This window comes from Babylonia areolata, chromosome 24, assembly GCF_041734735.1.
Source record: "Babylonia areolata isolate BAREFJ2019XMU chromosome 24, ASM4173473v1, whole genome shotgun sequence".
NCBI classification, from domain to species: domain Eukaryota; kingdom Metazoa; phylum Mollusca; class Gastropoda; order Neogastropoda; family Buccinidae; genus Babylonia; species Babylonia areolata.
This window is the reverse complement of record NC_134899.1, coordinates 55,560,053-55,586,978: the sequence shown is the minus strand read 5'-3', so window position 1 is coordinate 55,586,978 and position 26,926 is coordinate 55,560,053. Positions and strand designations below refer to the sequence as shown.

The following is a 26,926-nucleotide window of genomic DNA, read 5'->3' as shown; positions in this document are numbered from 1 at the left end:
ACTTTTCAAAGTATCTTCACTGACGGTTCCAAGTCAGAGGACGGAGTCGCTGCATCTGCGTCCTGTCCCGACTTCCCTGACCGGCCCTCAACGGAACACATCCTGTCTGACAGCTCGGTGTACACTGCGGAACTGACCGCACTGGTTCTGGTGGTAAAAATGGTTCTCTCTTCGAAACAAAAGAGATTCATCATGATCTTTTCCAACTCCTTGTCAGCCCTGGAGGCGATTGCCTGCAGGAATATCACTCATCCCAAACTGCTGGAATTTTATGAAGCTTTTACTCTCGCAACGAAGAAAGGATACGAGGTTGTGTTGGCCTGGGTTCCCGGACATGTTGGCATTCGTGGTAACGAAAGGGCAGACCTGCTGGCCAGGAACCCTGTAAAGAAAGAATTATCCAGATCCTTTGTACCATACACAGACATGAAGCGGAAGGTGAACACTTATGTTAAGGATCTTTGGCAAGAGGAGTGGAACACCCAGACGGACAACAAGCTCTTCCAGATCCGTCCAGACCTAAAACAGACCCTCCCTTCCGGGGTGAAGAACAGAAAGGAGGAGTCTGTGCTGTGCAGACTGCGTGTGGGGCACACTTTTTTTTTTTTTTTTTTTACTCATTCTTACTTGTTGAAGTGGGAAGAGGCCCCTCGATGTATTCCCTGTGATGAGCCTCTCACCGTGAAACACGTGCTCCTTGACTGTTGGGATCTGCATGACGTTAGACACAGACATTACACGGCGGTTTCTTTGAAGACTTTGTTTCGTGATATCCCCCCGTGGGCACTGATGGACCTCTTAAAAGAAGTGAACATTTTTAACCAGATTTGAAGGTTTTAAACTATGGAAGTTTTTTTTTTAACTTTGGAGTGGAAAGTTTGAAGTGGTGACTCGTTTTAATTGTTTGTTTGTTTTTATCCTTGTAGTAGTTATAAACGCGGAATAGCCTTGAGATGGCCTTAGTGGTCGGCGAGGCTCTAATTTATTATTATTGTTATTTTTTTTTCATTCTTTTTCATTTATATATATATATATGTGTGTGTGTGTGTGTGTGTGTGTTAATCCCCCCCCCCCCGCCCCCACACTTATTATTTTACATTCACACTGCCAGTTCTACTCACCCTGCTTTGTTTTGTGTCCTTTCCTGTGACTTCTCATCACTTTCCTTTCATGAACTGTGCTCTCTCTCCCTCTCTGTCTGTCACTCACTCATTTCATTTGCCTGAAGAACAGCTTTTGGCTCAATACGAAGACTCTTTTATCCCAAGTAAGTCGACTTTTACCAGGATTTTTTTTTAGTCTACCTCCCTTAAGGTTGATTCTTTCTGTATGAGAAGGAAGGTAGGTAGGTAGGTAGGTAGGTAGGTCCCGTCAGTGGCAAAGGTCAAGTGCATGCTTGGGGAGGAAAAAAAAAAAAAAAAAAAAAAAAGAAAGAAGGAGAATAAAGGCTGTGGATAGGAAGTAACGGCATTCTGATTCCCTCGTTCAATTGTGGTAGGTCCACTTCCTTTGCTTTAACTGTGCTTGACTACGTGTGTATACATATGTATGTGTACATAACTACATGCATGTATATCAATGTGTATTTGTGTGTGCATGTGTTCATGTAACTTTCTGCCTGCCTATGTGTGCATATGTGTTAGGGTAGCTGTTAGATACACACGTATGTTCAAATTTATAATTTGCAGGATCCCACTGCACCCACAACTCACTCGCTTGACGACGAGTAATACACAACAACACACAGATACGACAAACAACAATATCAACACCCAGTCATACAGTCTCATCAGGACACCATACAAAAATTTACAAAACAAATATGCAGCCTCACTAACAATACACCAATTATAACAGAGACTGCTTTATCATATTAATCGAGGAGTATTTTAGAAGGGGCTTATGGGGTGGACAATGGGTCAAAAAACAAACAAACAAAACAAAACAAAACAACAACAACAACAAAAAACAAAAACAAAAAAACACAAAAACACACAACCATGCACCTCAAACTCTCCCACAATTATTTCACAAACAAAAACTACAACCAAAAAAACTACACTACAAATTTTCTTTTTTGGCAAATCCTAATCTTAAACAAAAACTATAATACTCATCACTACTACAAATATTCTTGGTTAATAAATTGAAAAGAAAAGTATTAATAATAAATAAATAAATTTAACTTCCAAATCTTTTTACCTCAATAATCTACAACACAACAAAACGGGAGGTAATCGGAACTTCAGTCTGCACTACCACATTTATATACTTTATCATTTTGCTTCACGTTATTGTATTGATCTATTTATATGTTCCCCCCTCTCTCTCTCTGCGTGCGTGCGTGCGTGCGTGTGTTTGTGTGTGTGTGTGTGTGTGTGTGTGTGTGTGTGTGTGTGTGTTGTTGTTGTTGTTGTTTTTTTGCTGTTGTTTTAATTAATTAATTAATGTATTTTTGTTTTAATTAATTAATTTCTTCTTCTTCTTATTGTTATTATTACTGTTTTCTGTGTGAGAAGGTAGGTAGGTATGTCCCGTCAATGGCAAAGGGCGTTTTCTGTCAACTTTTGCATGCTCGGGGAGAAAAGTACAGTAAAGGCTGTGGATAAAAAGTAAAGCTGTGGAGAATTGCAGAAATCGTTCTGGCGCCGTGAAAAAAAAGGCCTAGTCGTCAACGCCTGGTCCCGAGGCAGGTGCTGGGGGGCCTCAACTCGGGCTCTGCCCAATGAAGCTAAAATTGTATCATGATTTTAAGACTTAATAACAATAAAATTGGCAAAAATGTCAACCGACACAAGAAAAAATCCAACGCCTCTCCAGACAAACCTAAGTCAGCGCCCGACACCTTGTGGTGGTGTGTCCATCGAGATCGATGATGACCATCGTTGTCATCCAGATGGGGGATGGGGGATGGGGGGAGGGTGGTGGTGGGGTGGGGGGAAGGATGCTCATGAATCTATCTGTGAGTGCGCAGATGGCTGAATAGTCCAATCTGCGCACGAAATGTTCGCTGACAGTTGGGGCAGACAAAGACAGGCATATCATTGTCAGGGAGCTTGTTTGCCCGTGACTTTCTGGCCTGCCTCTTCTGAACAGCTGCAGCAGTCCTGTTGGCCTCGCACAACCTGGCGCCTTTGTGCACAGCAGCGCGCCATTTGTCACGGTCCACTGCAGATTCCTCCCAGGTGTCAGGGTTGATATCAAACGCTTTCAGAGAGACTTTCAGAGTATCTCTGAAGCGCTTCTTCTGACCTCCGTGTGATCTCTTCCCTTGTTGCAGCTCGCCATAGAAGAGCCTTTTGGGCAGCCGATGGTCTGGCATACGCGCCACGTGTCCAGCCCAGCGAAGCTGGGACTGCATCAGGATGGTGAAGATGCTGGGAAGGGTGGCTTTTGCGAGCACCTCTGTGTCTGGGGTCTTGTCTTGCCACTTGATGTTCAGTAGCTTCCTGAGGCATGTTGTGTGGAAGTGGTTCAGCTTCTTGGCATGTCGTTGGTACACTGTCCAAGTTTCGCAGGCGTACAGTAGTGTGGGGAGAACTACTGCTCTGTAGACCTTTAGCTTGGTCTCAAGACTAATGCCTCTTCTGTTCCAGACATTTGCATTGAGTCTACCAAAAGTTGCGCTTGCTCTTGCAATCCTGACGTTCACTTCATCGTCGATGGTCGCATTTCGTGACAGTGTGCTGCCAAGGTATGTGAACCGCTCCACCGCACTGAGTCTCTGACCGTTGACTGTGATGTTGGGCTCAACGTAGGGTTTCCCTGGGGCTGGCTGATGGAGAACTTCAGTTTTCCTCGTGCTGATGGTAAGGCCGAAGTTCCTGCTGGCAGTGGCAAACTTGTCGACGCTGAGTTGCATGTCAGCTTCAGATCCAGCGTTGAGGGCACAATCATCAGCAAACAAAAAGTCTCTGATGATGTCTGTCATGACCTTCGTTTTTGCTTGAAGCCTTCTGAGGTTAAACAGCTTGCCATCTGTTCGGTACTTTAGGCCGATTCCAACATCGCCATCTCTGAAGGCATCAGTAAGCATTGCAGAGAACATGAGGCTGAACAGCGTTGGAGCCAGGACGCAGCCTTGCTTGACACCATTTGTGACAGCAAAAGGAGCAGATGTTTCACCATTGTCCTGGACTCGAGCCTGCATGCCTTCATGGAATTGGCTGACCAAGGAAATAAATTTCCAAGGGCATCCGTACTTGGCCATGATCTTCCACAGTCCCTCTCTACTCACGGTGTCGAAGGCCTTAGTGAGGTCGACATAGGTGGAGAACAGATCAGCATTTTGCTCCTGACATTTCTCTTGCAGCTGCCTTGCAGCAAACACCATGTCAGTGGTTCCGCGCTCTTTCCGGAATCCACATTGGCTCTCAGGCAAATGACCTTGGTCAAGGTGTGCTGTGAGGCGGTTAAGTAGGATCCTGGCAAGTATCTTGCCTGCGATGGAGAGCAAGGAAATGCCCCGATGGTTATCACAGGCTTGCCGGTTCCCCTTTCGCTTGTACAAGTGAATGATACATGCATCTTTGAAATCCTGGGGGATCGTCTCTTCTTTCCACATGAGTGAGTACAGCTGATGAAGCTTCTCAGTCAGCACAGTGCCTCCATCCTTGTAGACCTCTGCTGGTATGGAGTCTGAGCCAGGTGCTTTGCCACTGGATAGCAGACGGATTGCTTTCTGGGTCTCAAGAAGTGTTGGCGGATCGTCCAGTGCTTCGTTGATGGGGACTTGTGGGAGACGGTCTATGGCTTCATCATTTATGGAGGAAGGGCGATTTAAGACACTGTTGAAGTGCTCAGCCCATCGTTCGAGAATGTTCTCCTTCTCGGTGATCAAGGTATTCCCATCTGCACTGAGGAGGGGGGATGATCCTGAGGATGTGGGGCCGTAGACTTCTTTTAAGGCATCATAGAACCTCTTCATATCGTGCCTGTCAGCATATCCCTGGATCTCATCAGCTTTGTCACTCAGCCACTTATCCTGCATCTGGCGTAACTTTTGCTGAACAGTCCTGCGGATGGCATCATACGCATCCTTTTTTGATGTGGACTTTGGGTTGCTCAGGTGGGCTTGATGCAGACGGCGTTTCTCATCCAGAAGCTGCTTGATTTCATCACAGTTTTCATCAAACCAGTCTTTGTGCTTTCTGGTCATGGGTCCCAGGGTCTCTGAAGCTGTACTATAGATCAGCTCACGCAGGGTCCTCCAGTCAGACTCCACATTCTGGTTGTCCAGAGAGGCGGATTCCAGACGATCTTCCAGCAGCTCCACAAAGGACTGTTTGATGGTGATGCTTTTCAGCTTAGCGATGTTGAGCCGTTTTGGAGCCTTCTGGCCTTGGGGGCGTCTCTTGGGTTGGATTCGAATATTCAACTTCGAGACTACAAGACGATGGTCTGTCCAACACTCGGCGCCGCACATGGTCTTTGTTACACGTACATCTTGCCTATCCCTTTTCCTGACGATGACATAATCGATGAGATGCCAATGCTTTGAGCGAGGGTGCATCCATGACGTCCTGTTACGGGTGGGGAGGCAGAAAACTGTGTTGGTTATCAGCAGTTCGTGCTCTGCACAGGTCTGAAGCAAAAGCAATCCATTTGGGTTGCAGTGGCCCACACCGTGCTTTCCAATCACTCCATCCCAGGAGATGTAGTCAGAGCCAACTCTAGCATTGAAGTCCCCAAGAATGATGAGCTTGTCTGCTTTAGGGATGGCAGCAATGACAGAGTGAAGGTCCTCGTAGAACTTCGCCTTCACTTCATCCGGGTTGGTCATGGTTGGGGCGTAGGCACTGACAATGGTGAGGTGCTTCTGGCCAGATGCCAGTGGGAGTTTCATGGTCATAAGCCTATCGTTGACTCCCTTTGGGATTCCAGCTAGCTTGCTGACAAGTGCTGTTTTTACTGCAAAACCAACGCCAGCCTCACGTCGCTCTTCGCTTCCTCGTCCACTCCAGAAGAAGGTGTAACCAGATCCCCGTTCACAGAGCTCGCCTTCGCCTGCAAGCCGAGTCTCACTCAAGGCTGCGATGTCGATGTTGTATCTGGCGAGTTCGGATGCAACTAGTGCTGTTCTCCTTTGGGGTCTGTCCGCGTTATCTCTGTCCAGGAGAGTCCTTATGTTCCAAGCACCAATGGTGAGAGGAACGATCCTTGTTTTTTTCTTTTCTTTCTCTTTGTTTCGACCGCTGATGTAGGGTCCCCGCCAGCCGCGGTATGCTGGCCAGGGTGATATGGAGCAGGCAATTTTTAGGGCACCTTTTCTAGCCCCTTCCTCATGCCAGGGAGGTGAGCAGTGCATTCCTAAAGAGGGCTGCTCAGACGCTCAGACGGCTGCCGAGCTCCATCGCTGCTCCTGTCGACGAAGAACGACCCTATGGCCTGAGCCGCCTGCGTGCAGGTCTGCGGCTGCGACTGCCAGTGTACCCACACCTGTCGTTTCGTCGCTCGCCTGTCGCCACAGGACTTGGGGGTGATGAAATGAAGGATGAAAGGTCATTTTGGATGACTGATGACTTGCGCGATGAGTTTGTTTAAAGTGAAGAGGAGTTGCGCAACGTCAACCTCACTCTCTCGTCCGGGTCCACCAATTTCCAGTGGCAAGACTAAGTCGAGACGACTGGAGGATGAGCACGGATGCAGTGGATGACCAAGATATCCTTTCGGTGTCTCATCTTGCTCTCTGCACTCCACAGTGCGTTGCTGTAATCGCCTTCCTCTCCGTTGAACCGATAGGTTTCTTCCGCAGATTCTGCCGGATCCAGACTTCGCATACATGGGTAGACACACCCCGGAGGCCAACTGCGTGTGGCATGCACACAGCACAGTGGAGCTAGATGGCCGTCGGTGGCTCTCCCGAGCCGACGCCCTTTTATGGATCTCCATAAGGGTGTCTAGCCACCCGCCTCACCAGTCCCAGACACCTTGTACATGTCCTAAGAAGGTACGGAATTAGACTCACTCTTCATCCCTTCAACGAAACCGCCTTCAGGACTAGCCTCCTTCAGGTGGCCCTGAATCCACCCAGACAATTCAGTCTTTTTTCCAGCACCGAGAGAAGGTGAGCCGCCTTCTGCCCTGCTCCCCCCTGACCCCGAGCTAGGGGGAGAGGCCGCACAAGTTTTTCTCGTTACAGGCATGTTTCCTTAGTTCCCAACATGCATCAACTACACAAAACTTGAATTATAAAGTTTCTCAGTCACTAACTTCAGGTCCCCCTTTGCTACTAAGCATCCAACGAGAGTCACCTAACGACTAAACAACCTTAAACACCTCCACAAGGACTATCCAAAAAGAAATGTGACATGTCTGGAACACAAAACGCAGACAAACAAGACAATCACACCCTACCCCCAGCCCGCGTTACATTCCCTAGAACTTGGTACCCCGCATCTCCACCATTGTCACGACCCCCCCCCCCCTCCCCCTAGGGAAGAGGTCACACCCACCCCAGTTCACCCGACAACACAAACACAGAATACGGATGTTTCTCTTCCACATAAAATTTATTCTCTTCCGCTCTCTCTATATCAAGCACTCAGGTGAAAATTATATGTATTAAATAATAGTATATTAAATAATGGTAGTTCTGACTTCAGCACACAACTATACACACACCAAAAAACAAACAAAAAACAACAAGCCAAAACCCAGACCGGCACACATATTCGTGCCTCACGCTCAGGTGAAGTGAGCAGCATGCACGTGGTTCGTGCGCAGTTCGGGACTTCTACCCGAACTGAAGGATGGGAGGAGGAGGGAAAGTGAAAGGAGAGAACTGAAGGATGGGGGGAGGGGGGAAAGTGAAAGGAGAGGGTGGAGAAAAACGAAGACGGGCCACACGCCCTAACTGTCGTCACAAGTTGTGATACCTACACACAAAGAGAAATATAAATGTATATATATATATATGTGTGTGTGTGTGTGTGTGTGTGTGTGTGTGTGTGTGTGTGTGTGTGTGTGTGTGCGCGCGCGCGCGTATGTGTGTCAATTGCGTCATGGCCGACTTTATGTAACACCACTGGTTAATTAGAAGATGCACGTTCTCTGTTCACACACACACACACACACACACACACACACACACACACACACACACACACGAAATGAAGAAATATATCAATTAAGAAAATAACAACAACAACAAAATTGAAAAAAATATAAAACCAAAGGGAGTGGCGGGAGGTGTCCTTATGGAATAGATGCTTTGAACACATTGTGCGTGCGTGCGTGCGTGTGTGTGTGTGTGTGTGTGTGTGTGTGTGTTTCAAGTGTATATGTTGGTCATATTGCAAACTAAAGAAAAAATCTCTCTCTCTCTCTCTCTCTCTCTCTCTCTCTCTCTCTCTCACAGAAACAGTCATACATATATGGATTTTGTCAACCCGAAATCAGCCACAAATCACAATAGACACAAACCCTGCAGATCCAAACATTACATCACAAGATATTTCATTTCACAATGGTTCTGAACAGGACATTGTCATCACGTTATACAAAACTTCTCTCTCTTATGATTCTGATAACGTTGAACACGTCAACTGCGAAAGGCAAAGAGCGAACAGAGAAAGTCGGTGTTCAGAAAGAGGACAATGAGAACGATTTAAACGACGATACAGCAACGTTTTCAACCATCCTTCCTTTAAACAACGATACAGCAACGTTTTCAACCAGCCTTCCTTTAAACAATGATACAGCAACGTTTTCAACCAGTCTTCCTTTAAACAATGATACAGCAACGTTTTCAACCATCCTTCCTTTAAACAATGATACAGCAACGTTTTCAACCGGCCTTCCTTTAAACAACGATACAGCAACGTTTTCAACCAGCCTGCCTGCAAACAATGATGCAGTTATGTTTTCAACCAGTCGTCCTTTAAACCACGATGCAGCAACACTTTCAACCAGTTCCACTTCAACCGACAATAGTGGTGATAAACTGCCATTGAAAGTTCACCCTTTAAACGACAATGATCAGTGTATCACACATGCTTCCATTACAGAAGCCAGCACTGATCACAACAACACATCCACAGGACTGAACACATCGAGGTTTGACTGCTTCCTCCAGCTGCACGTTCCTGTGGGAAGCGTGACCCAGTTGCAGACAGACAGCTGCAGTGATGTTGGGGTCCTGGCCTGGAGGAGGAATGAAGGAGGTCAGCGGGTGTGTCCGGACCACCACAAGCTGTCGTCGTGCCCAGAACTGAACCCCGACACCCAGGGTGTGACGACAAACAACACGGTGACGTCACCCTACCACGGGCAATGGAGCCGGCCTGTGCTGTGTTTTAACTTTGCTTTCGTCAATGTGCTGTTCCATACATCTCGTTTGAAAGTCGTCTTTTTGACGTCCTCATTAGGTGATATATATTATGTGATATTTATAAATTTATTCATTTATCTATTTGTTATTCATTTGTTAATTCCTATCATCTGCATCCAGTGGCATTACTGCAACATCGCTTATCGGCGCTCTCTATGTAGCGACGCGCTCTCCCTGGAGAGAGCATTCGAATTTCACACAGATAAATCTGTTGACAAAAAAAGAGATTTACAAATACAATACAAATACACACAGCCACATTCGGATTCGTCTGTCGCAGTCTCAGCATCGGAATGTCCACAAGGGACTATCGATACTATGCCTGTCACGAGAAGGTTACACACCAGAGGAGGCCCTGCGCTGCTACTTCAGTTGGGCAGTGTTCAGCAATACGTGTTCCGTTAGAAATAAAGTTTCAAATGTTTTTAATAATAGTCTAGATCAGGAAATGGTTAAAACAGCACAACAGAAATGTTTGTTGATCAAGAAAGGACCGAAACTACCGTCTCTTTAAACGTAACCAATGGGCACAAACGTGCTTTGAAAAATCAGATATGTGTGTGTGTGTGTGTGTGTGTGTGTGCGCGCGCGTGAGTGCGTGCGTGCGTGCGTGTGTGTGTGTGTGTGTGTGTGTGTGTGTGTGTGTGTCCTTACCCATGTTACATAAAAGAATACACAGGTTCACTTAAAGAACTGTATCTGGAACAATGAGTAGCAATGTCAGTAGAGAGAGAGACACACAGAGACAGACAGACAGACAGTCAGACAGACAAACAGACAGACAGAGACAGAGAGAGACAGAGAGAGTTTGATTTCTACATATCAAATAAAATGAAATGTCCACTACCTCTTGTGATGTTTTCTGAGGGGATTGAAGTCCCAAGTGCTGGCAAAAACCAAGCTCGGAATTTGCCACGTCTGCAGAGTCGTAATGCTACGTTCACACTAGGCTGTAACCACGATCTAACCAAATGGTTACATCGCTCTCTAACTCACTGGAACCACGAATTTTTGGTTGCAGTGGGTTCCCATCGGTTAGACGATTTTTCGGGAAGACCCGATTTTTGGTTAGATAGGTGGTTAGATGGCCCCCCAAAATATGACTCGGGAGATAAAAAATTTTCGAGGTTACATCGCCCGATCAAGTTATAAACGGTTACAAAGGCATTCACACTAGTCCCCGTCGGTTCCAGTGAGTTAGAGCAGAAAAGAGGCGGAGCCGAGTTTGAAAAAAACTCCGACGTCAAAACAAAATAGCATGCCTTGCACGCACGCTGCGTGCGGTATGCAAATTGTCTGGCCCGACACATCTAACCGACTGCAAGTGATTGCAACCTTCTTTGCATGGTTGGGGTCAGTTATAGTGAATTACATCGACGCGTGTTGTAACTTGATCAGTTACAGTGTGAATGTATTTAAGCTGGCTGACTGTCATTTTTTTCGTTCTTCTTGCTGCGTCTACACGAATCCACGATTCATGATGACAGGTCAAGATGGAATGAAGAGATCCCCCTGAAACAAGGGGGTTTTATACTTTCAAAGGGAGTTACAAGGGAGTTACAAGACCAAGTTCCAACAGGTTGCAGCAGGTCACAGCAGGCTGGTGGAGATGCACCAAACCAGAGAGTGTAGAAGGAGGGAGAGGGCACACTCCCTTCTTTCCCCTATGTGCAAAACTGAAGCCTCGCTCGCTCGCGGCGCGCCGCGTCCCTCACCACCCTCTCCCTTCCCCCAGACAGTAGATAGCAGCCAGGCGCAAAGGAGAAGCAACACAGAAAAAGCATGTGCGTATGTTGACTGTCTGCGGCATGTCCCCCAAAATAAATACGTGGGTTATCGACATAACTTTGCAGATTCTCCATAGGTTTTAAAAGAGATACAGCAAAGAGAGAGAGAGAGAGAGAGAGAGACTTACTATTAAATTATCGAAATTACCCACCCAGTTGGTGTCGGGATCCACACAGACGAAAACAAAGGTGTCATATCCAGCCGTAAACTTTCGCCTTTCTCCTTGAACCAACAGCCGACACGACAAATAGCACCAACTACCACAGGAACTTTGCTTCAGATACCTGATTTCAACCTTTCTGAGATCACTTACTAAAATTTTATAATGTTAAGGCAGTATATTTGTAAAAGTCAGTAGTAATTTTGCAAGTCAATGCCTAAGGAAAATTCAGATATGACACAGCTTGAGCAGTTTTCTGTTTTGCCTGCCACTTGAAGACGCAAACTTTCTGTTATTGTCCTTCTGGTGTTGGCTGCCAGTCAACCGAGGGGCCAGGAACAGGATCAGGCACTGGAAATGAAAATTAGTTTATGACTATTACACACACACACACACACACACACACACACACACACACACACACACACACACACACCATTCCAGAAAATGTGTGAGAGATACAAATAAACAATAGCTGAGAGAGAGAGAGAGAGAGAGAGAGAGAGAAACACTGACAAGGCGACAGAAATAATGACATATATGTTCATTTATGTTTTACCTTTTCACTCTCCTCATCCACACCCCACACAATGTGATATACACAGTTCTAAATAATATTATCGCAGAGATAACAAGTCTGACATAATTATATCAAAATACTTGTACATATAAAAGCTACAGCAATTTAAAAACATACAAATATATACAGTAAATTAAATTACCTGCTTTTTCCTGTGATTCATGGCTGGTTCTGGCTTTTTTGGAACTTGCAGGGTGATCCTGTCGACAGAGCATTTTTCTTTTTGTTGTGACTTTAGGTGGTGGATTTGGAATGTTGAATAATGTGGGGACAGCATTCCACACAAGACTCAATTTTTCCGCACTGGGATTCATAAACTGATTTGGCTCAAAATGTTCAGAGCAAAGTTTGCAGTTAGTGTACAGGTACTCGCTGGTTTTTCCCTGTAGATCAGCTCGCCTGGTGTTCTGAACCCACTTTTTGCATCTGTACAAAAAAAGCAATATAGCATTTCAATATTTATTTTCATTCAGTTTCCAATTTATAGAAACTGGTATCATTTCATCCTCAGTTGTTCTCTTCATCCTTCTCAGTACTATTACTACTACCACGACAACAACAACTACTACTGATGATGATGAAGATGATGATGATGATGACAAAGCTGGTGCTGCTACTACTGCTGCTGTTGCTGCTGCTCCTGCAACTGCTTCTACTATTACTGCCATTCCTGCTAAACTGAGTGATTACTGATTACTAGAAAGATTTGACTGGCGTCTACTGCAAGTAGTGATTGCTATTACTATGACTGCTAGCTGAGCAGTCTACCATAACCACTACACTACAACCATAGCAACACATTCAGTGTTGCATAATTATATCAATGCATCACTATGGTTCTAATCACTAAAACAGTGCCTCATTTTGGGTTCAGTTTTGATGCCGCTCTAATGTTGTCTGTCCCAGACCCAAAGTCACAATCACAAAACGTCACGGATACCTTTCACAGCTCTACTTTCGGTTTTGCTAAAAACTACTTTCACTTTGCACACTCGGCTAAACAAAGCTCTGACTAACGAATGTAATAACGACATAAATGTCCATATCAACACGATACTTCATTAAACAAAATCATGAAACGCTTACCTGTCTCCATCTTTGGGAAATCGGAACAATGTCCATCCTTTTTTGCGCGAGTTTTTGCAGTTTACAGCAGAACACCATGCCATTTCCTCTGCTGCCGTAACTGTCTGGCCGCTTGAGGGCGCATACTATTTCCGGGCGAGAGCTGCTCGCGCGGCGGCTTCACGCGAAGCGCTGAGTGATTCATCTCGCTAAGTTTAGTGCCTCTGACCAAACCCACGGGAACCACAGAAAACAAAAGTATACCCCAATCTGTACATGACGCCTCAGCCACAGCACCCCTGTAACTTGGCTTGTAACTTGTTCAAGTTAGAACGAAGTTACAACGGTAGTTAGATGCCACCAGTCTAACTTCAGCGCAAAACAAAACCCAGCCAGCGAGCGAGAACTGCTGCTCTCAGTCAAAAAACGCGCGGGAAAAGGGGCGGAGCCTAATAGTTAGACAGTGGTTAGACGCTTTCCGTTCACACATGCTGTATGAAAAATCTAGAGTTTGTCTCATGGTAGTTACATCCCTCAATGTAACCATTTGGTTAGATCGTGGTTACAGCCTAGTGTGAACGTACCCTTAAAGGTGGAGGTGGAGAGGAAGTATGCTGGCGTTTGAATATAACGAAGAGGGTGGTGTAAACAGAGTGATGAGTGTTCAGACATAATGGAGAGGGTGTTTCAACACAATGATGAGGGCGTTTCAACACAATGATGAGGGCGTTTAAACACAATGGTGAGGGTGTTTGAACATAATGATGAGGGTGTTTAAACATAATGGAGAGGGTGTTTGAACATAATGGTGAGGGTGTTTGAACACAATGATGAGGGTGTTTGAACACAATGGTGAGGGTGTTTAAACATAATGATGAGGGTGTTTGAACATAATGGTGAGGGTGTTTGAACATAATGGTGAGGGTGTTTGAACATAATGGAGAGGGTGTTTAAACATAACGATGAGAGTGTTTAAAAATAAAGTGGTAAAGATAATGAAGATGGTGTTTAATGATAATGTTGAGGGTGTTTAAACATAATCATGAGGGTGTATAAACATAATGAAGAGAGCGTTTTCTGCGTCATTCAGTCAGATTCCACACACACTCTCTCTCTGTGAATAATAATAATAATAATGGATACTTATATAGCACACTATCCAGAAATCTGCTCTAGGTGCTTTACAAAAACGCTTTTGTTAACATAATACATCATATCTATGTTACATACACACACCAAAATGTGACTACACACACACACACACACACACACACACACACACACACACTGCATACATACATTTTAACATACATGTGTATCTAACAGCTACCCTAACACATACGCACACATAGGCAGGCACAAACTTACATAAACACACGCACACACAATACACATTCATATACATACATGTAGTTATGTACACATACATATGTATACACACATAGTCAAGCACAGCTAACGCAAAGGAAGTCAGTGGACCTGCCACAATTGAAATTATTGCTGAGGGAAAAGGTGAGTTTTGAGACGAGATTTAAAAGATGCGAGGGAATCAGAATGACGGAGGTTATCAGGGAGCTTGTTCCACGTCTTTAGTGATTGAAAAGAAAACGATCTGTGTCCATAGGTCTTACTTCTAACGTGAGGTATCCTGAGAAGTCGAGTATCAGAGGAAGAACGGAGCTGGCGAGACGGAGTATAGATATGGATGAGTTCAGAAAGATACTTGGGGCCAGATCCGTTGACTGCAGAAAAGGTCAGGGTGGATAGCTTATAGTCTATTCGATCAGAAACAGGCAACCAGTGGAGAGACTGAAGGAGAGGAGAAACATGGTCAAATTTAGAAGCTCTGCAAATGAGTCTGGCAGCATTATTCTGAATTCGTTGGAGTCTGTCTAACAGATATTTGGGAAGGCCGGCCAAAAGAGAGTTGCAGTAATCTAATCTTGAGAGAACCAGAGAGCATACAAGTGTCTTGGTTGCATCGGTTGAGAGATAGTGGCGGATAGAGCTGATTCTACGCAGTTCCAAATAGGCAACTTTACAGATATTCGAAATGTGCTGTTGGAAGGAAAGAGACTGGTCTAGGATTACACCAAGACTGCGAACAGAGGGAGAAAGTGAAACAGGTGTGCTATTGATCAGAACAGAGTCAGGAAAGGAAGGATGTTGACGAAACTTCTTTGGACAGGTTATCATCAATTCAGTCTTATCATCATTTAATTGCAGCTTGTTGAGAGTCATCCAGTCCTTTAGGCCAGCAATGCACTCCTGTGTTTGAGTCACCAGTGCATCAAATTCAGCTATGGAAGCCGACTGATAAAGTTGTGTGTCATCAGCAAAGCTCTCATGCGACATCGCATGATGACTGATAACATCCGACACAGGAGCCGCATATAGCACGAAAAGAACAGGACCTAGGACGGACCCCTGTGGGACACCATATTTCAAGGCAGATACTCTAGAGTATCTACCATTTACACATACTTTCTGTGTACGATCTGACAGGTAAGACGTGATCCATGCTAGTGCAGTGTCACGAATACCAAAGGAAGTTTTAAGTCTGTTCAAGAGGATAGAGTGGTCGATAGTGTCAAAAGCTGCTGACAAATCTAAGAGAGCGAGAACAGATATCTTATCCTCATCAAATCCCGAAAGCAAATCATTCACTATTCTAAGAAGGGCTGTTTCGCAACTATGACGACGTCTGTAAGCTGACTGGTGGGAATTAAGTAAACCATTTTGTTCCAGATGAGCTAAGAGCTGAGACAATATGATCTTTTCTAGCATTTTCGATAAAAATGACAGATTAGAAACAGGTCGATAATTTTTCAAACAATTATGATCCAAAGATGGTTTCTTGATGAGTGGACGTACAACAGCAGATTTGAAGCTTTCTGGGAAACAACCAGACAGTAAGGAAGAATTGATGACATGAGTAATATGTGGCAGTAGAACATCAATACATTCAACCAACAAAGAAGACGGGACAGGGTCAAGCTCACAGGATTTCGGACAAGCGCTCAGACACACTTTCTTCACAAAATCTTCAGTAACCGGTTGGAAACAATGTAAAACAGGACCACTGTACACGCGTTCTTGAACGGGTGAAGAAGGAGACACAACAGAGTCAAGCTTCTCACGAATGCATGATATTTTGCCGGTGAAGAAGTCAGAAAACTTTTGAGGGAGTTCCTGCACCGAAAATGTTGTAGGGAGAGGAGTGTTTTTCATTTTACCTAGTAGATTGTTCGTAGCGTTGAAAAGCTGTTTGGCTGTGGTGCATGCAAGGATTTTAGAAGAGTAGAACTTTGACTTTGCCCTGTCAACAATGTTTGTTACACTATTCCTGGCTGTCTGAAAAATGTCCCTACTGATGGTCAAACAAGTGGCGCGCCAGTGCCTCTCAGCTCTCCTTCTCTCCCGCTTGGCCTCCAACAGCTCTGGTCCCACGGTGTTGTACCAAGGCGACGGGGGACGATTGGAGATCAGGCGCCGAGTCGACGGGGCGTGCCTGTCGAGTACAGCGCGTAGGACAGTGGATAGCTGGTCAGCAGTCGGCTCAAAAGGGATATTAGTCAGCAGGTCAGCTTTAAATAAGTCTAAGTCAATTGAGGTCAGTGTGCGCACCTCCCTATACACACGGGGCGTGGGAGGTTTGGATGAATGGTCAGAACTAAAACACTTAAATCTTCCATCCTAAAATAAATAAATAAATAAATAATCAAAAAACAAATCCTGATAAATAAATGCAAGAACATCAATGTATGTCAATAAACTGTTCGCCTATTTTTATCAATGGCGAAGAAGTTCACAACCACAAAATCTTTGGAGTCACTATCGATGATAACTCGTCATGGTCAAAGGTATATATATATATATATATATATATATATATATATATATATATATATATATATATATATATATATATATACACTTCTTTTTAAATCATCATTGTCGAAAGCTGTTTTGGAGTCACTATATAAAATTACACATTAAAGAATCTTATATAGAATCACACATGAACTATGCTTCGGCAGTGTGGGATTCGGCAAGTGACAACACCATGAAACCTCAGTTAAGTCTGCACAGACGAGCTATAAAACTGATTCTTTTAAAACCTTCATCATTAACTATATCTGAGAATAAAGCTCTCGATATCCTTCCACTGAAAACAGAACTTATATATATATATCTCAAAGGTCTATTTATATTCAAAATCATGTCTGGATTTGCTCCCCCCTCACTAAAAAAATTAATTTGTAGCCAAGACTCACTGTCATGTTCATAAAGTTATGGTGCCACTTTCAAGGATCAATCTTTTCAAATCTAGTCTGTTCTTTTCAGGGGCTGTTTATGGAATGAAATATTGTCCTGTCTGAATGTAAACACTGTCAAAGGCATCCCTACCTTCAAAAACATATATCATGCACATTTACTGAAGTACACGTGATAATGTGACACATAAATCATTAACAAGAAAGCTGTATTGATTGTGGATATGTACATGCCTCTCTCCTCCGCTGTCAGTCTCTCCATGTCTGTCTCCACTGTCAGTATAGCTGTCTGTTCAGTCAGCCTCCCCTACCTTCTTTACTCTTCCCCTTGTCTCTTCCTCCTTCTCTCCACCACGCCCCGTCCCTATTGTCCCTCTTGTTATTTATTTATAGCGTTTTTGTGTTGTGCATACATATCTAGACCTATGTTTGTAGCTGCTTTCGTGATTTTGATGTTGCTGTTGTGAATTTGACTCTCACTTTTTGTGTTGTGCATACATATCTAGACCTATGTTTGTAGCTGCTTACGTGATTTTGATGTTGCTGTTGTGAATTTGACTCTCACTTTTTGTGTTGTGCATACATATCTAGACCTATGTTTGTAGCTGCTGACGTGATTTGGATGTTGCTGTTGTGAATTTGACTCTCACTTTTCGTGTTGTGCATACATATCTAGAGCTATGTTTGTAGCTGCTGACGTGATTTGGATGTTGCTGTTGTGAATTTGACTCACTTTTTTTTCTCTCTTTTCTGTTCATCATTATTATTCTTGCTCACAGGGCCGGATGTAAACAAGCGCTTTGTGCTTACTCCTTTACCCTCTTAAAATAAGATTTCTTTCGCTCTCTCTCTCTCTCTCTCTCTCTCTCTCTCTCTCTCTCTCTCTCTCTCTCTCTCTCTGTCTCGACGATTTGAGAAATAGATGTGTGGTATTCTTTTGATAAGAATTGGAAAAACGAAATTATCTCTTTAGCATGTTAACAGAAGATCATGAGGTGATAATTTGGATGGCAAAATTAATTTCAGAAGCTTTGAAAATCAGGCAAAAATCAGAACAAAAAGACACAAACCGCGTGCTCAGATAGGTTTGACATTGTCTCCTGTAACCAGTAATGGAATTTGTTGTGTTGGTGGATAAGTGTTATCAATGTTTTCGGTGGCCTGTTGGTTGCTACGACTTTTCTTCAAGGAAAGAGCTTTGGTTCGTTTCAATATTTGCTTTCACCATTTTTAATCGTTTATTGTAACGATTTGTTTGTCATGCAATGAAAGTATGTTGACTCATTCACCCATGTCACAAGGACCTCATGGCCAATGACACTGAAGTGTCAAAGTGTCAAAAGCATCTCCCTCTGTCTGGTAAGTTAATGTTGTGAATAGTATTTGTATTTGTATTTCTTTTTATCACATCAGATTTCTCTGTGTGAAATTCGGGCTGCTCTCCCCAGGGAGAGCGCGTCGCTATACTACAGCGCCACCCATTTTTTTGTATTTTTTCCTGCGTGTAGTTTTGTTTTTTTTTTCCTATCGAAGTGGATTTTTCTACAGAATTTTGCCAGGAACAACCCTTTTGTTGCCGTGGGTTCTTTTACGTGCGCTAAATGCATGCTGCACACGGGACCTCGGTTTATCGTCTCATCCAAATGACTAGCGTCCAGACCACCACTCAAGGTCGAGTGGAGGGGGAGAAAATATCGGCGGCTGAACCGTGATTCGAACCAGCGCACTCAGATTCTCTCGCTTCCAAAGCTGACGCGTTTCCTCATCACTCTATTGTATTGTTTTGTTTTATCCCTTTCTCTTCTCCCTCTTTTTCTCCTTTTTTCATGTCTAATATCACTTAATGTGGATAGTCATCTTGAAAAAAAAAATCATCAGTAGTTTAAAATGATTTATCAGTAAATGCTAATGACAGCAGTTTGTTCCTCCAAAGGGGATGTTAACATGCACAGCAGTGAGCAGCTGTTTCGGTGTGAGCAGTGTGTGTACTTCGGACCAGCTTCTTTCTGTTGTCTGCCTGGGGAAGACATGTATTCACATGTTGGCACACAGCAACAAAGAGCGCACCCCCTCCTCCCCTCCACTCCCCGACCAACGCAACAGCCGAGTGGTTAAAGCGGTGCACTTTCAATCTGAGGGTCCCGGGTTCGAATCTCGGTAACGGCGCCTGGTTGGTAAGGGTGGATATTTTTTCCAGTCTCCCAAGTCAACATGTGTGCAGACCTGCTGGTGCCAGAACCCCACTCGAGCGTATACGCACACAGATCAAATATGCAAGATCCTGTAATCCATGTTCGGTGGGTTATGGAAAATAGAACATACTCAGCACGCACACCCTCGAAAACAACATGGCTGCCTACATGGCAGGGTAGATAAAGAAAACGGTTATACGTGTAAAATGTTACATGACTGTATGAGTGTGTATGTGCGCGTGACTGAAACCTGATTCTATGACACAGGAAACGAATGATGAGCGCCCAACGGCAGCTGTCAGTCGGCTCTACCCAGGTAGACAGCCTGCTGTGCAAATGATTCCGTGTTCGTAAAGCGCTTTGAGCTTGGTCTCCGACCGAGGGTAGGTGCTATATAAAGATCCACCCATACCATAACAGTCCATGACTGAGAGGCACCACTTTCAGTTTAGTGGTGATCCCAGTTTCTCCAGAAGAACAGGCCAAGCGACATTCTGCAGCTACGTATGAAGGGTGAGACCAAAACACTACGTATGAAGGGTGAGACCAAAACACTCAGGAAAATCGAAGCAACAACAACAGAGCATAGATGACAAGAACATCATGGAAGCTTGTCAACAATTAGCTGTTGTACCTTATGCTTTGTGAGCTGTTGTACCTTATGCTTTGTGAGCTATTGCACCTTATGCTTTGTGAGCTGTTGCACCTTATGCTTTGTGAGCTGTTGTACCTTATGCTTTGTGAGCTGTTGTACCTTATGCTTTGTGGTTCGAACAGATATCCAAACTGACAATGGAACAATACATCATTTGGCATAACACGTATATTGACCTTTGAATAGATACCTAGATTTACGATTGTGAAATGCATCATGTAGCACAGTGTGCATGTTTTGTTGTTGTTGTTGTTGGTGGTGGTGGTGTTTGTTTCTTTTGTATTTTTCGAACTTGCCTCGATGTATGTAAAGTTGTGAGGTGGACCACTGTGGTGAAGTGAAATATGAAAAATAAGGTTGTCTTCTTAGAATCCCCCCCCCCCCCACCCCCTCTCTCTCTTATTTCAAACTTTTATATCAGAATTTAAACCCAGAGTGCATGATATATTTAAACAAAATCTGCATTCAGCCACGGAAAGGGAAAATAAGTACAGCTGGTTCCATTCATTTAAAGGTATATTTCAAGCTGAGAAATTCCTGACTGTTATTGGGAATAAATGGCATCGCACAATGCTTGCTCAATTTAGATTAAGAACTTTTGGCTTTAATGCCAACAAAAAAATGGTTCATGCCAGGTACGTCCACAAATTGTCCATGTCCTTTGTGTAACTCCACAGTTGATGATGAATTTCATTTTATGTTTGATTGTAAATCATATGATAATTTGAGAAGTAAAGGTGTGTTTTTTTTTTAGAAAGAATTTACAAAAAGAAAGGACCTCATTACAATGTTAACATCAGAAGATCACGGGGTGATAATCTCGTTAGCAAAATTTATACAGAAGCTATGAAGATAGGCCAAAAAAGCACAATAAGCATAACTACGTGGTCAGATAGATTTAACAATTTTCTTCTGTAGCCAGTGTTGGAATATGTTGCATGGTGCATTGATAGATGAATGAAAGGACTTATTATGTGTTGGGTGGCCTGTTGGTTAGTATCTTTATTTTCTTCTTTCCTTTCTTTTTCTTCAAAGAAGGAACTTTGTTTTGTTTCATTATTGATTTTGCTTTCACCATTTCATTCGTTTATCATAATGGTTTGTTATAAATTGAAAGTTTGTTGATGCATTCACCCATAAGGACCTCATGGCCAATGACATTAAAGTGTCAAAGCGTCAAAGGCCTCTCTCTCTCTCTCTCTCTCTCTCTCTCACTCACTCTTCCTGCATGTCTCTCTCTGTCTCTCTCACTCACTCTTCCTGCATGTCTCTCTCTCTCTCTCTCTCTTCCTGCATGTCTCTCTCTCTCTCTCTCTCTCTTCCTGCATGTCTCTCTCTCTCTCTCTCTCTCTCTCACTCACTCTTCCTGCATGTCTCTCTCTCTCTCTCTTCCTGCATGTCTCTCTCTCTCTCTCTTCCTGCATGTCTCTCTCTCTCTCTCTCTCTCTCTCTCTCTCTCTTCCTGCATGTCTCTCTCTCTCTCTCTTCCTGCATGTCTCTCTCTCTCTCTCTCTCTCTCTCTCTCTCTCTCACTCACTCTTCCTGCATGTCTCTCTCTGTCTCTCAGTTGTTGTTGTTTTTTATTTAGTCTCCATTTTGTTTTCTCCTTCCGAGGGCTAAATGTTTACTTGTTCAATCATCCGTAGAAAACAGAATTCCTTTCTTCCTTCTCTCTTCCAGGTTACATCCAGATACTCGGAGACATCTTCCAACGCTTCGACAGCTGTGCAATCCTGACCCCTCCACCAGGACAGGTGATCTTTGTTAGTGTCAATAAATCCTCCAGCTGCTACGTTCCGTTCGCTCGCTTCCAAAGTCCCTGTGGACCTATAAAGAAGCCCATTAGATACCTTCTTTTGCCATTCATTTTCCCAGACCCGAAAGCATTCGTTGCAGAATTCACAGCGTTTCTGTACACCCTGTTTGTTTCCGACACCGAAGACGAACAAAACTGGAATGGAGCAAGGCCCTTGACTTTACTGCATGTTGCCCAGTATTTCAGATCACAATGTTCGGGTCTAGTGTTCTCCTTCCAGCAGAGAAGACCCGTGTCAACGAGTTATCAGTGGAACTGCTCCAAGTCCGAATGGCCCGAGTTGTACCGACACTTTCCCTGTGACGGCCAGCTACAGTGTTTGGGTGGTGAGGATGAAACCCATTGCTACTACCATTCAGATGACTGTGGGTTTGGCAAGGTGACCTCTCTCTCTCTCTCTCTCTCTTTCTCTCTCTCTCTCTCTGTATGTGTGATTGTCTGTGTCACTCTGTCTGCTTTTCTCTTTATATGTGCGATTGTCTGACTGTTTGTCTGCCAGTCTGTCTGCCTGTCTCTCTACATGTGTGATTGTCTGTCACCATCTCTGCTTGTCTCTCTTTTTGTGTGATTGACTGTCACCATCTCTGCTTGTCTCTCTATATGTGTGATTGACTGTCACCATCTCTGCTTGTCTCTCTATATGTGTGATTGACTGTCACCATCTCTGCTTGTCTCTCTACATGTGTGATTGTCTGTCACCATCTCTGCTTGTCTCTCTATATGTGTGATTGACTGTCACCATCTCTGCTTGTCTCTCTATATGTGTGATTGACTGTCACCATCTCTGCTTGTCTCTCTTTTTGTGTGATTGATTGTCACCATCTCTGCTTGTCTCTCTATATGTGTGATTGACTGTCACCATCTCTGCTTGTCTCTCTATATGTGTGATTGACTGTCACCATCTCTGCTTGTCTCTCTATATGTGTGATTGACTGTCACCATCTCTGCTTGTCTCTCTATATGTGTGATTGTCTGTCACCATCTCTGCTTGTCTCTCTATATGTGTGATTGACTGTCACCATCTCTGCTTGTCTCTCTATATGTGTGATTGACTGTCACCATCTCTGCTTGTCTCTCTATATGTGTGATTGACTGTCACCATCTCTGCTTGTCTCTCTATATGTGTGATTGACTGTCACCATCTCTGCTTGTCTCTCTATATGTGTGATTGACTGTCACCATCTCTGCTTGTCTCTCTATATGTGTGATTGACTGTCACCATCTCTGCTTGTCTCTCTATATGTGTGATTGTCTGTCACCATCTCTGCTTGTCTCTCTATATGTGTGATTGACTGTCACCATCTCTGCTTGTCTCTCTATATGTGTGATTGTCTGTCACCATCTCTGCTTGTCTCTCTATATGTGTGATTGACTGTCACCATCTCTGCTTGTCTCTCTATATGTGTGATTGTCTGTCTGTCTGGCTGTCTGTTTATCTCTCCACATGTGGGATTTTCTATGTCATTATGTGCGCTTGTCTGTCTTTGAGTGCGATTGTCTGTCTGTCTATCTGCCTGTCTCTCTATATGTGTGATTGTCTGTCTCTTTGTCTGCTTGTCTCTCTATATGTACGATTGTATCTCTGTTTCTATCTCTGTTTGCCTGTGTATGTCTGTCTGTTTCTGTCTGTCTCTCTTCCTTCTGTGTGTACGTCTCTGTTACCGTCTATATATATAGTAGGTAGTAGTAGGCCTCCTTCGGTCATGGATAGAGTATATCCGACCTTATGTCTAATTGGACTGTCTGCTTGGACCAAACAGCGTCGCCTGTGACTGTAGATACCAATGCGAAAGAGACAGTCTCTGTCGCAGCGGTCACATGTGTAAGCTGGTGCTGGTCTGTTGATATAAGCCTGGGCAATGTAATATGGAAGATATGGAATATATACATAGGGCAACATGTACTCCAGGTTATGAAAGTTCTCAGGAATTCATATCCCGCATAATGTGTTCGCTAATGGTGTTTTGTAGATTGTAAGATGTATAGAATTTGGCATCTTACATTGCGTAGTAGATTGAAGTATGTCTTTGTGAAGTAATTGCGGTGCACGCAGAGAAAAGGTGGATTTTATTTTTTATTGTTGATGATGAAGTCTCCCGTCGGTCCGACGGATGAGTAGGCAGGCAGGCTTATCTGTCGGTGTGTGTCCTCATATGGGAGAAGATGCCGATTCTGGATGCGCAGCACTTCCCACAGGTGTTGCAAGGGAAAACGTCTCCAGAAGTTGAGCCCTGCTTCCTTCGCTCCCGCTTCTCCTTAATGGCCAGCGTTCTCTTGTTTTCAAACGTCTTTACGCCACTAGAGCACAGCATCCTCCAGCGAGAGCGGTCAAGGACATCAGTTTCCCAGGAAGCGATGTCTATGTCACAGGTTTTGAGGTTTGTCTTCAAGGTGTCCTTGAAGCGCTTGCGGGGACTTCCAAATTCACGGTGGCCTTCCTTCAGCTGGTCATACAAAAGCATCTCAAGGATCCTGCTGTCTGTGGACAACGTGTCCTGTCCAGAGTAACTAGCACTGGGTCAACAGACTTTATATGCTGGGCAGGCCGCTCCTCTCTAGGACCTGAAAGTTGGAGACCCTGTCTTGCCACTTTGTGCCGAGGATCTTTCGTAGGCATCTCTGGGGAAACTGCTCAAGTTGTTGAATGTGACGGCGATACGTCGTCCATGTTTTACAGCATTACAACAAGGTGGTCAGCACAACAACTCTGTAGGTTTTGATTCTGGTGCTGAGCCTGATGCCGATGTTGTTCCACAGCCTGTTGTTGAGTCTGCCAAAGGCGGAGCTGGCCTTAGCGATGTGCAGCGTCACTTCTGCATCAAGGGCTCCGTTGCTGCATAGGGTGCTGGCCAGGTAACAAAACTTGTCGACTGACTTTATCTCTGTGTCATCGATCTTGATTTTGGGTGGGGGGAGGCACTGGCGTTCTGTGAGCTAGCTGGTTGGTACATGGACTCGGTCTTGCTGAGGCTGATGATGAGTCCAAAGCGCCTGCAGGAGGTTGAGAACCTGTCCATAATGCACTGCATGTCCTCATGGGTGTGTGCAGCAAGCGCGCAGTCATCAGCGAACAGGAACTCTCTCAACAGTGCCTCAAACACCCTGGACCTGGCATGGAGTCGCCGCAAGTTGAAAAGTTTGCCATCTGTGCGAAACTGAATGTAGATGCCCCGGTCACAGTCTTGGAAGGCGTCAATCAGCATGGCAGAGAAGAGAATGGAGAACAGTGTGGGTGCCAGGACGCAGTCCTGCTTCACTCCATTTACCACAGGGAACGGATCCCACATGTCAGTATTTTCCTGTACTCTCGCCTGCATTCCGTCGTGGAATGACGCAATCGGCTGGATTAGGCTCTCTGGGCAGTCGAACTTTAGGAGGATCTTCCACAGACCATGGCGGTTCACCGTGTCGAAGGCCATAGTCAGGTCTACAAAGACCATGTGGAGCTCCTTGTTCTGCTCACGGTACTTCTCTTGCATCTTGCGTACGGCAAACACCATGTCACATGTACCCCTGCCTGAGCGGAAGCCGCACTGTGCTTCAGGGATGACTGTGTTGGAGACATGGTCAACCAGTCTGTTCAGTATGATGAGTGCAAAGATCTTGCCGGCGATGCAGAGGAGAGAGATTGCACGGTGGTTATCGCAGGGTGTTTTGTCTCCCTTCCGTTTGTAAATGTGGACAATTGAAGCATCCTTGAAATCCTGGGGGGCCTCCCCTCTCTCCCAGATAGACTGGAACAGGGTGGTCAGCTTGTCTATCAGCAACTCGCCTCCATACTTGTAGATGTTGGCCTGGATTCCATCCGCTCCTGGTGCTTTTCCTGACGTTGTCAGCTTCAGGGCCTTCCGGGTCTCAGCCTTGGTGGGAGGGGCAGCTAGCGAGTCATTGACTGGTAGCTGTGGGAGGGCTGCAACTGCCTCGTCAGATACGGACGAGTCCCTGTTGAGGAGGATGTTGAAGTGCTCTGCCCAGCAGGCAAGGATGTCTTTCTTGTCTGTCAGGAGGGTGGTCTGGTCCAAGACTCGGACAGGGGTTGATCCTGTGACTTTCGGCCCATACACAGCTCGGAGACCATCATGGAAGGTCTTCATGTCCTGAGCATCAGCAGCGGACTAAAGCTCTTCAGACGTTCTCTCCCACCAGGTGTTCTTCATCTCACGCAGCCTCTTCTAAGATAAGATAAGATAAGAATAATTTTATTATCTCCAACTGGAGAAATTTGGTCAGGTGCATTATCACAACATAGACAAGTAAACAACATGGAGACCATAACTGTAAAAGCCAACAACAGCCCATACAAATATTACGAAGATACAAATGTAAAAAATATCACATACATCGTTTCATACATATATCCACACACAATGCAGGTAATAACTAGTATTCTTAATGTAAAAACAGAAAGAATAAAGAAACATTATTTGAATATAATTATAAACATAGCCTACTATACTGCACATTGATTATAATAGACAGATAAGATAAGAATAAAGATGAATTGCGGAAAACCACAACCAGATAATCAGCACACACCCGCACCCCCCCCCCCCCCCCCCACATACACACACACACACACGCGGATAACTTGATTAAACAAGAGTAATAAACATATGTTCTCAAATAAAAGCATTTCACATGTTCGCTTTTAAAAACATTGCAAATAATTATTACATCGTAATTATTAAACAAATATATTTAGAATATGAACGTTAGCATTAGACATATTCCACTGTACATTCATCCTGCATATTGCACATTATTCTTCCTACATATTGCACATTCATTATAACCAATTGTCACGTTTTAAGCTCAGTAACACACACACACACACACACACACACACACACACACACACACACACCACAATTAGAACAAGGAACAGCCTATCATGCACGGACTTTCACACGTCTCACATGAGAGTGCACGCGCGCGCGCGCGCACACACACACACACACACACACACACACACAGAGTTCTCAAGAATTTAAAAGGTGGATTGAACGTGGAATAAAAGTCTTCAGAGCTCTGGATTTCAACTTAAAAGTTCTGTAGCGTCGTC

General features: G+C 44.4%; 1 protein-coding gene across 1 annotated transcript in view; it reads left to right on the top strand.

Moving 5' to 3' along the window:
• LOC143298677 (uncharacterized) overlaps positions 1–26,926 on the top strand; it is a 110,061-nt gene that overhangs the window by 53,298 nt on the left and 29,837 nt on the right. The window contains exon 2 of the mRNA XM_076611561.1: positions 21,729–22,243. Within this exon, the coding sequence (XP_076467676.1) occupies positions 21,729–22,243 (515 nt within the window). The remainder of the gene's footprint in view (positions 1–21,728; positions 22,244–26,926) is intronic.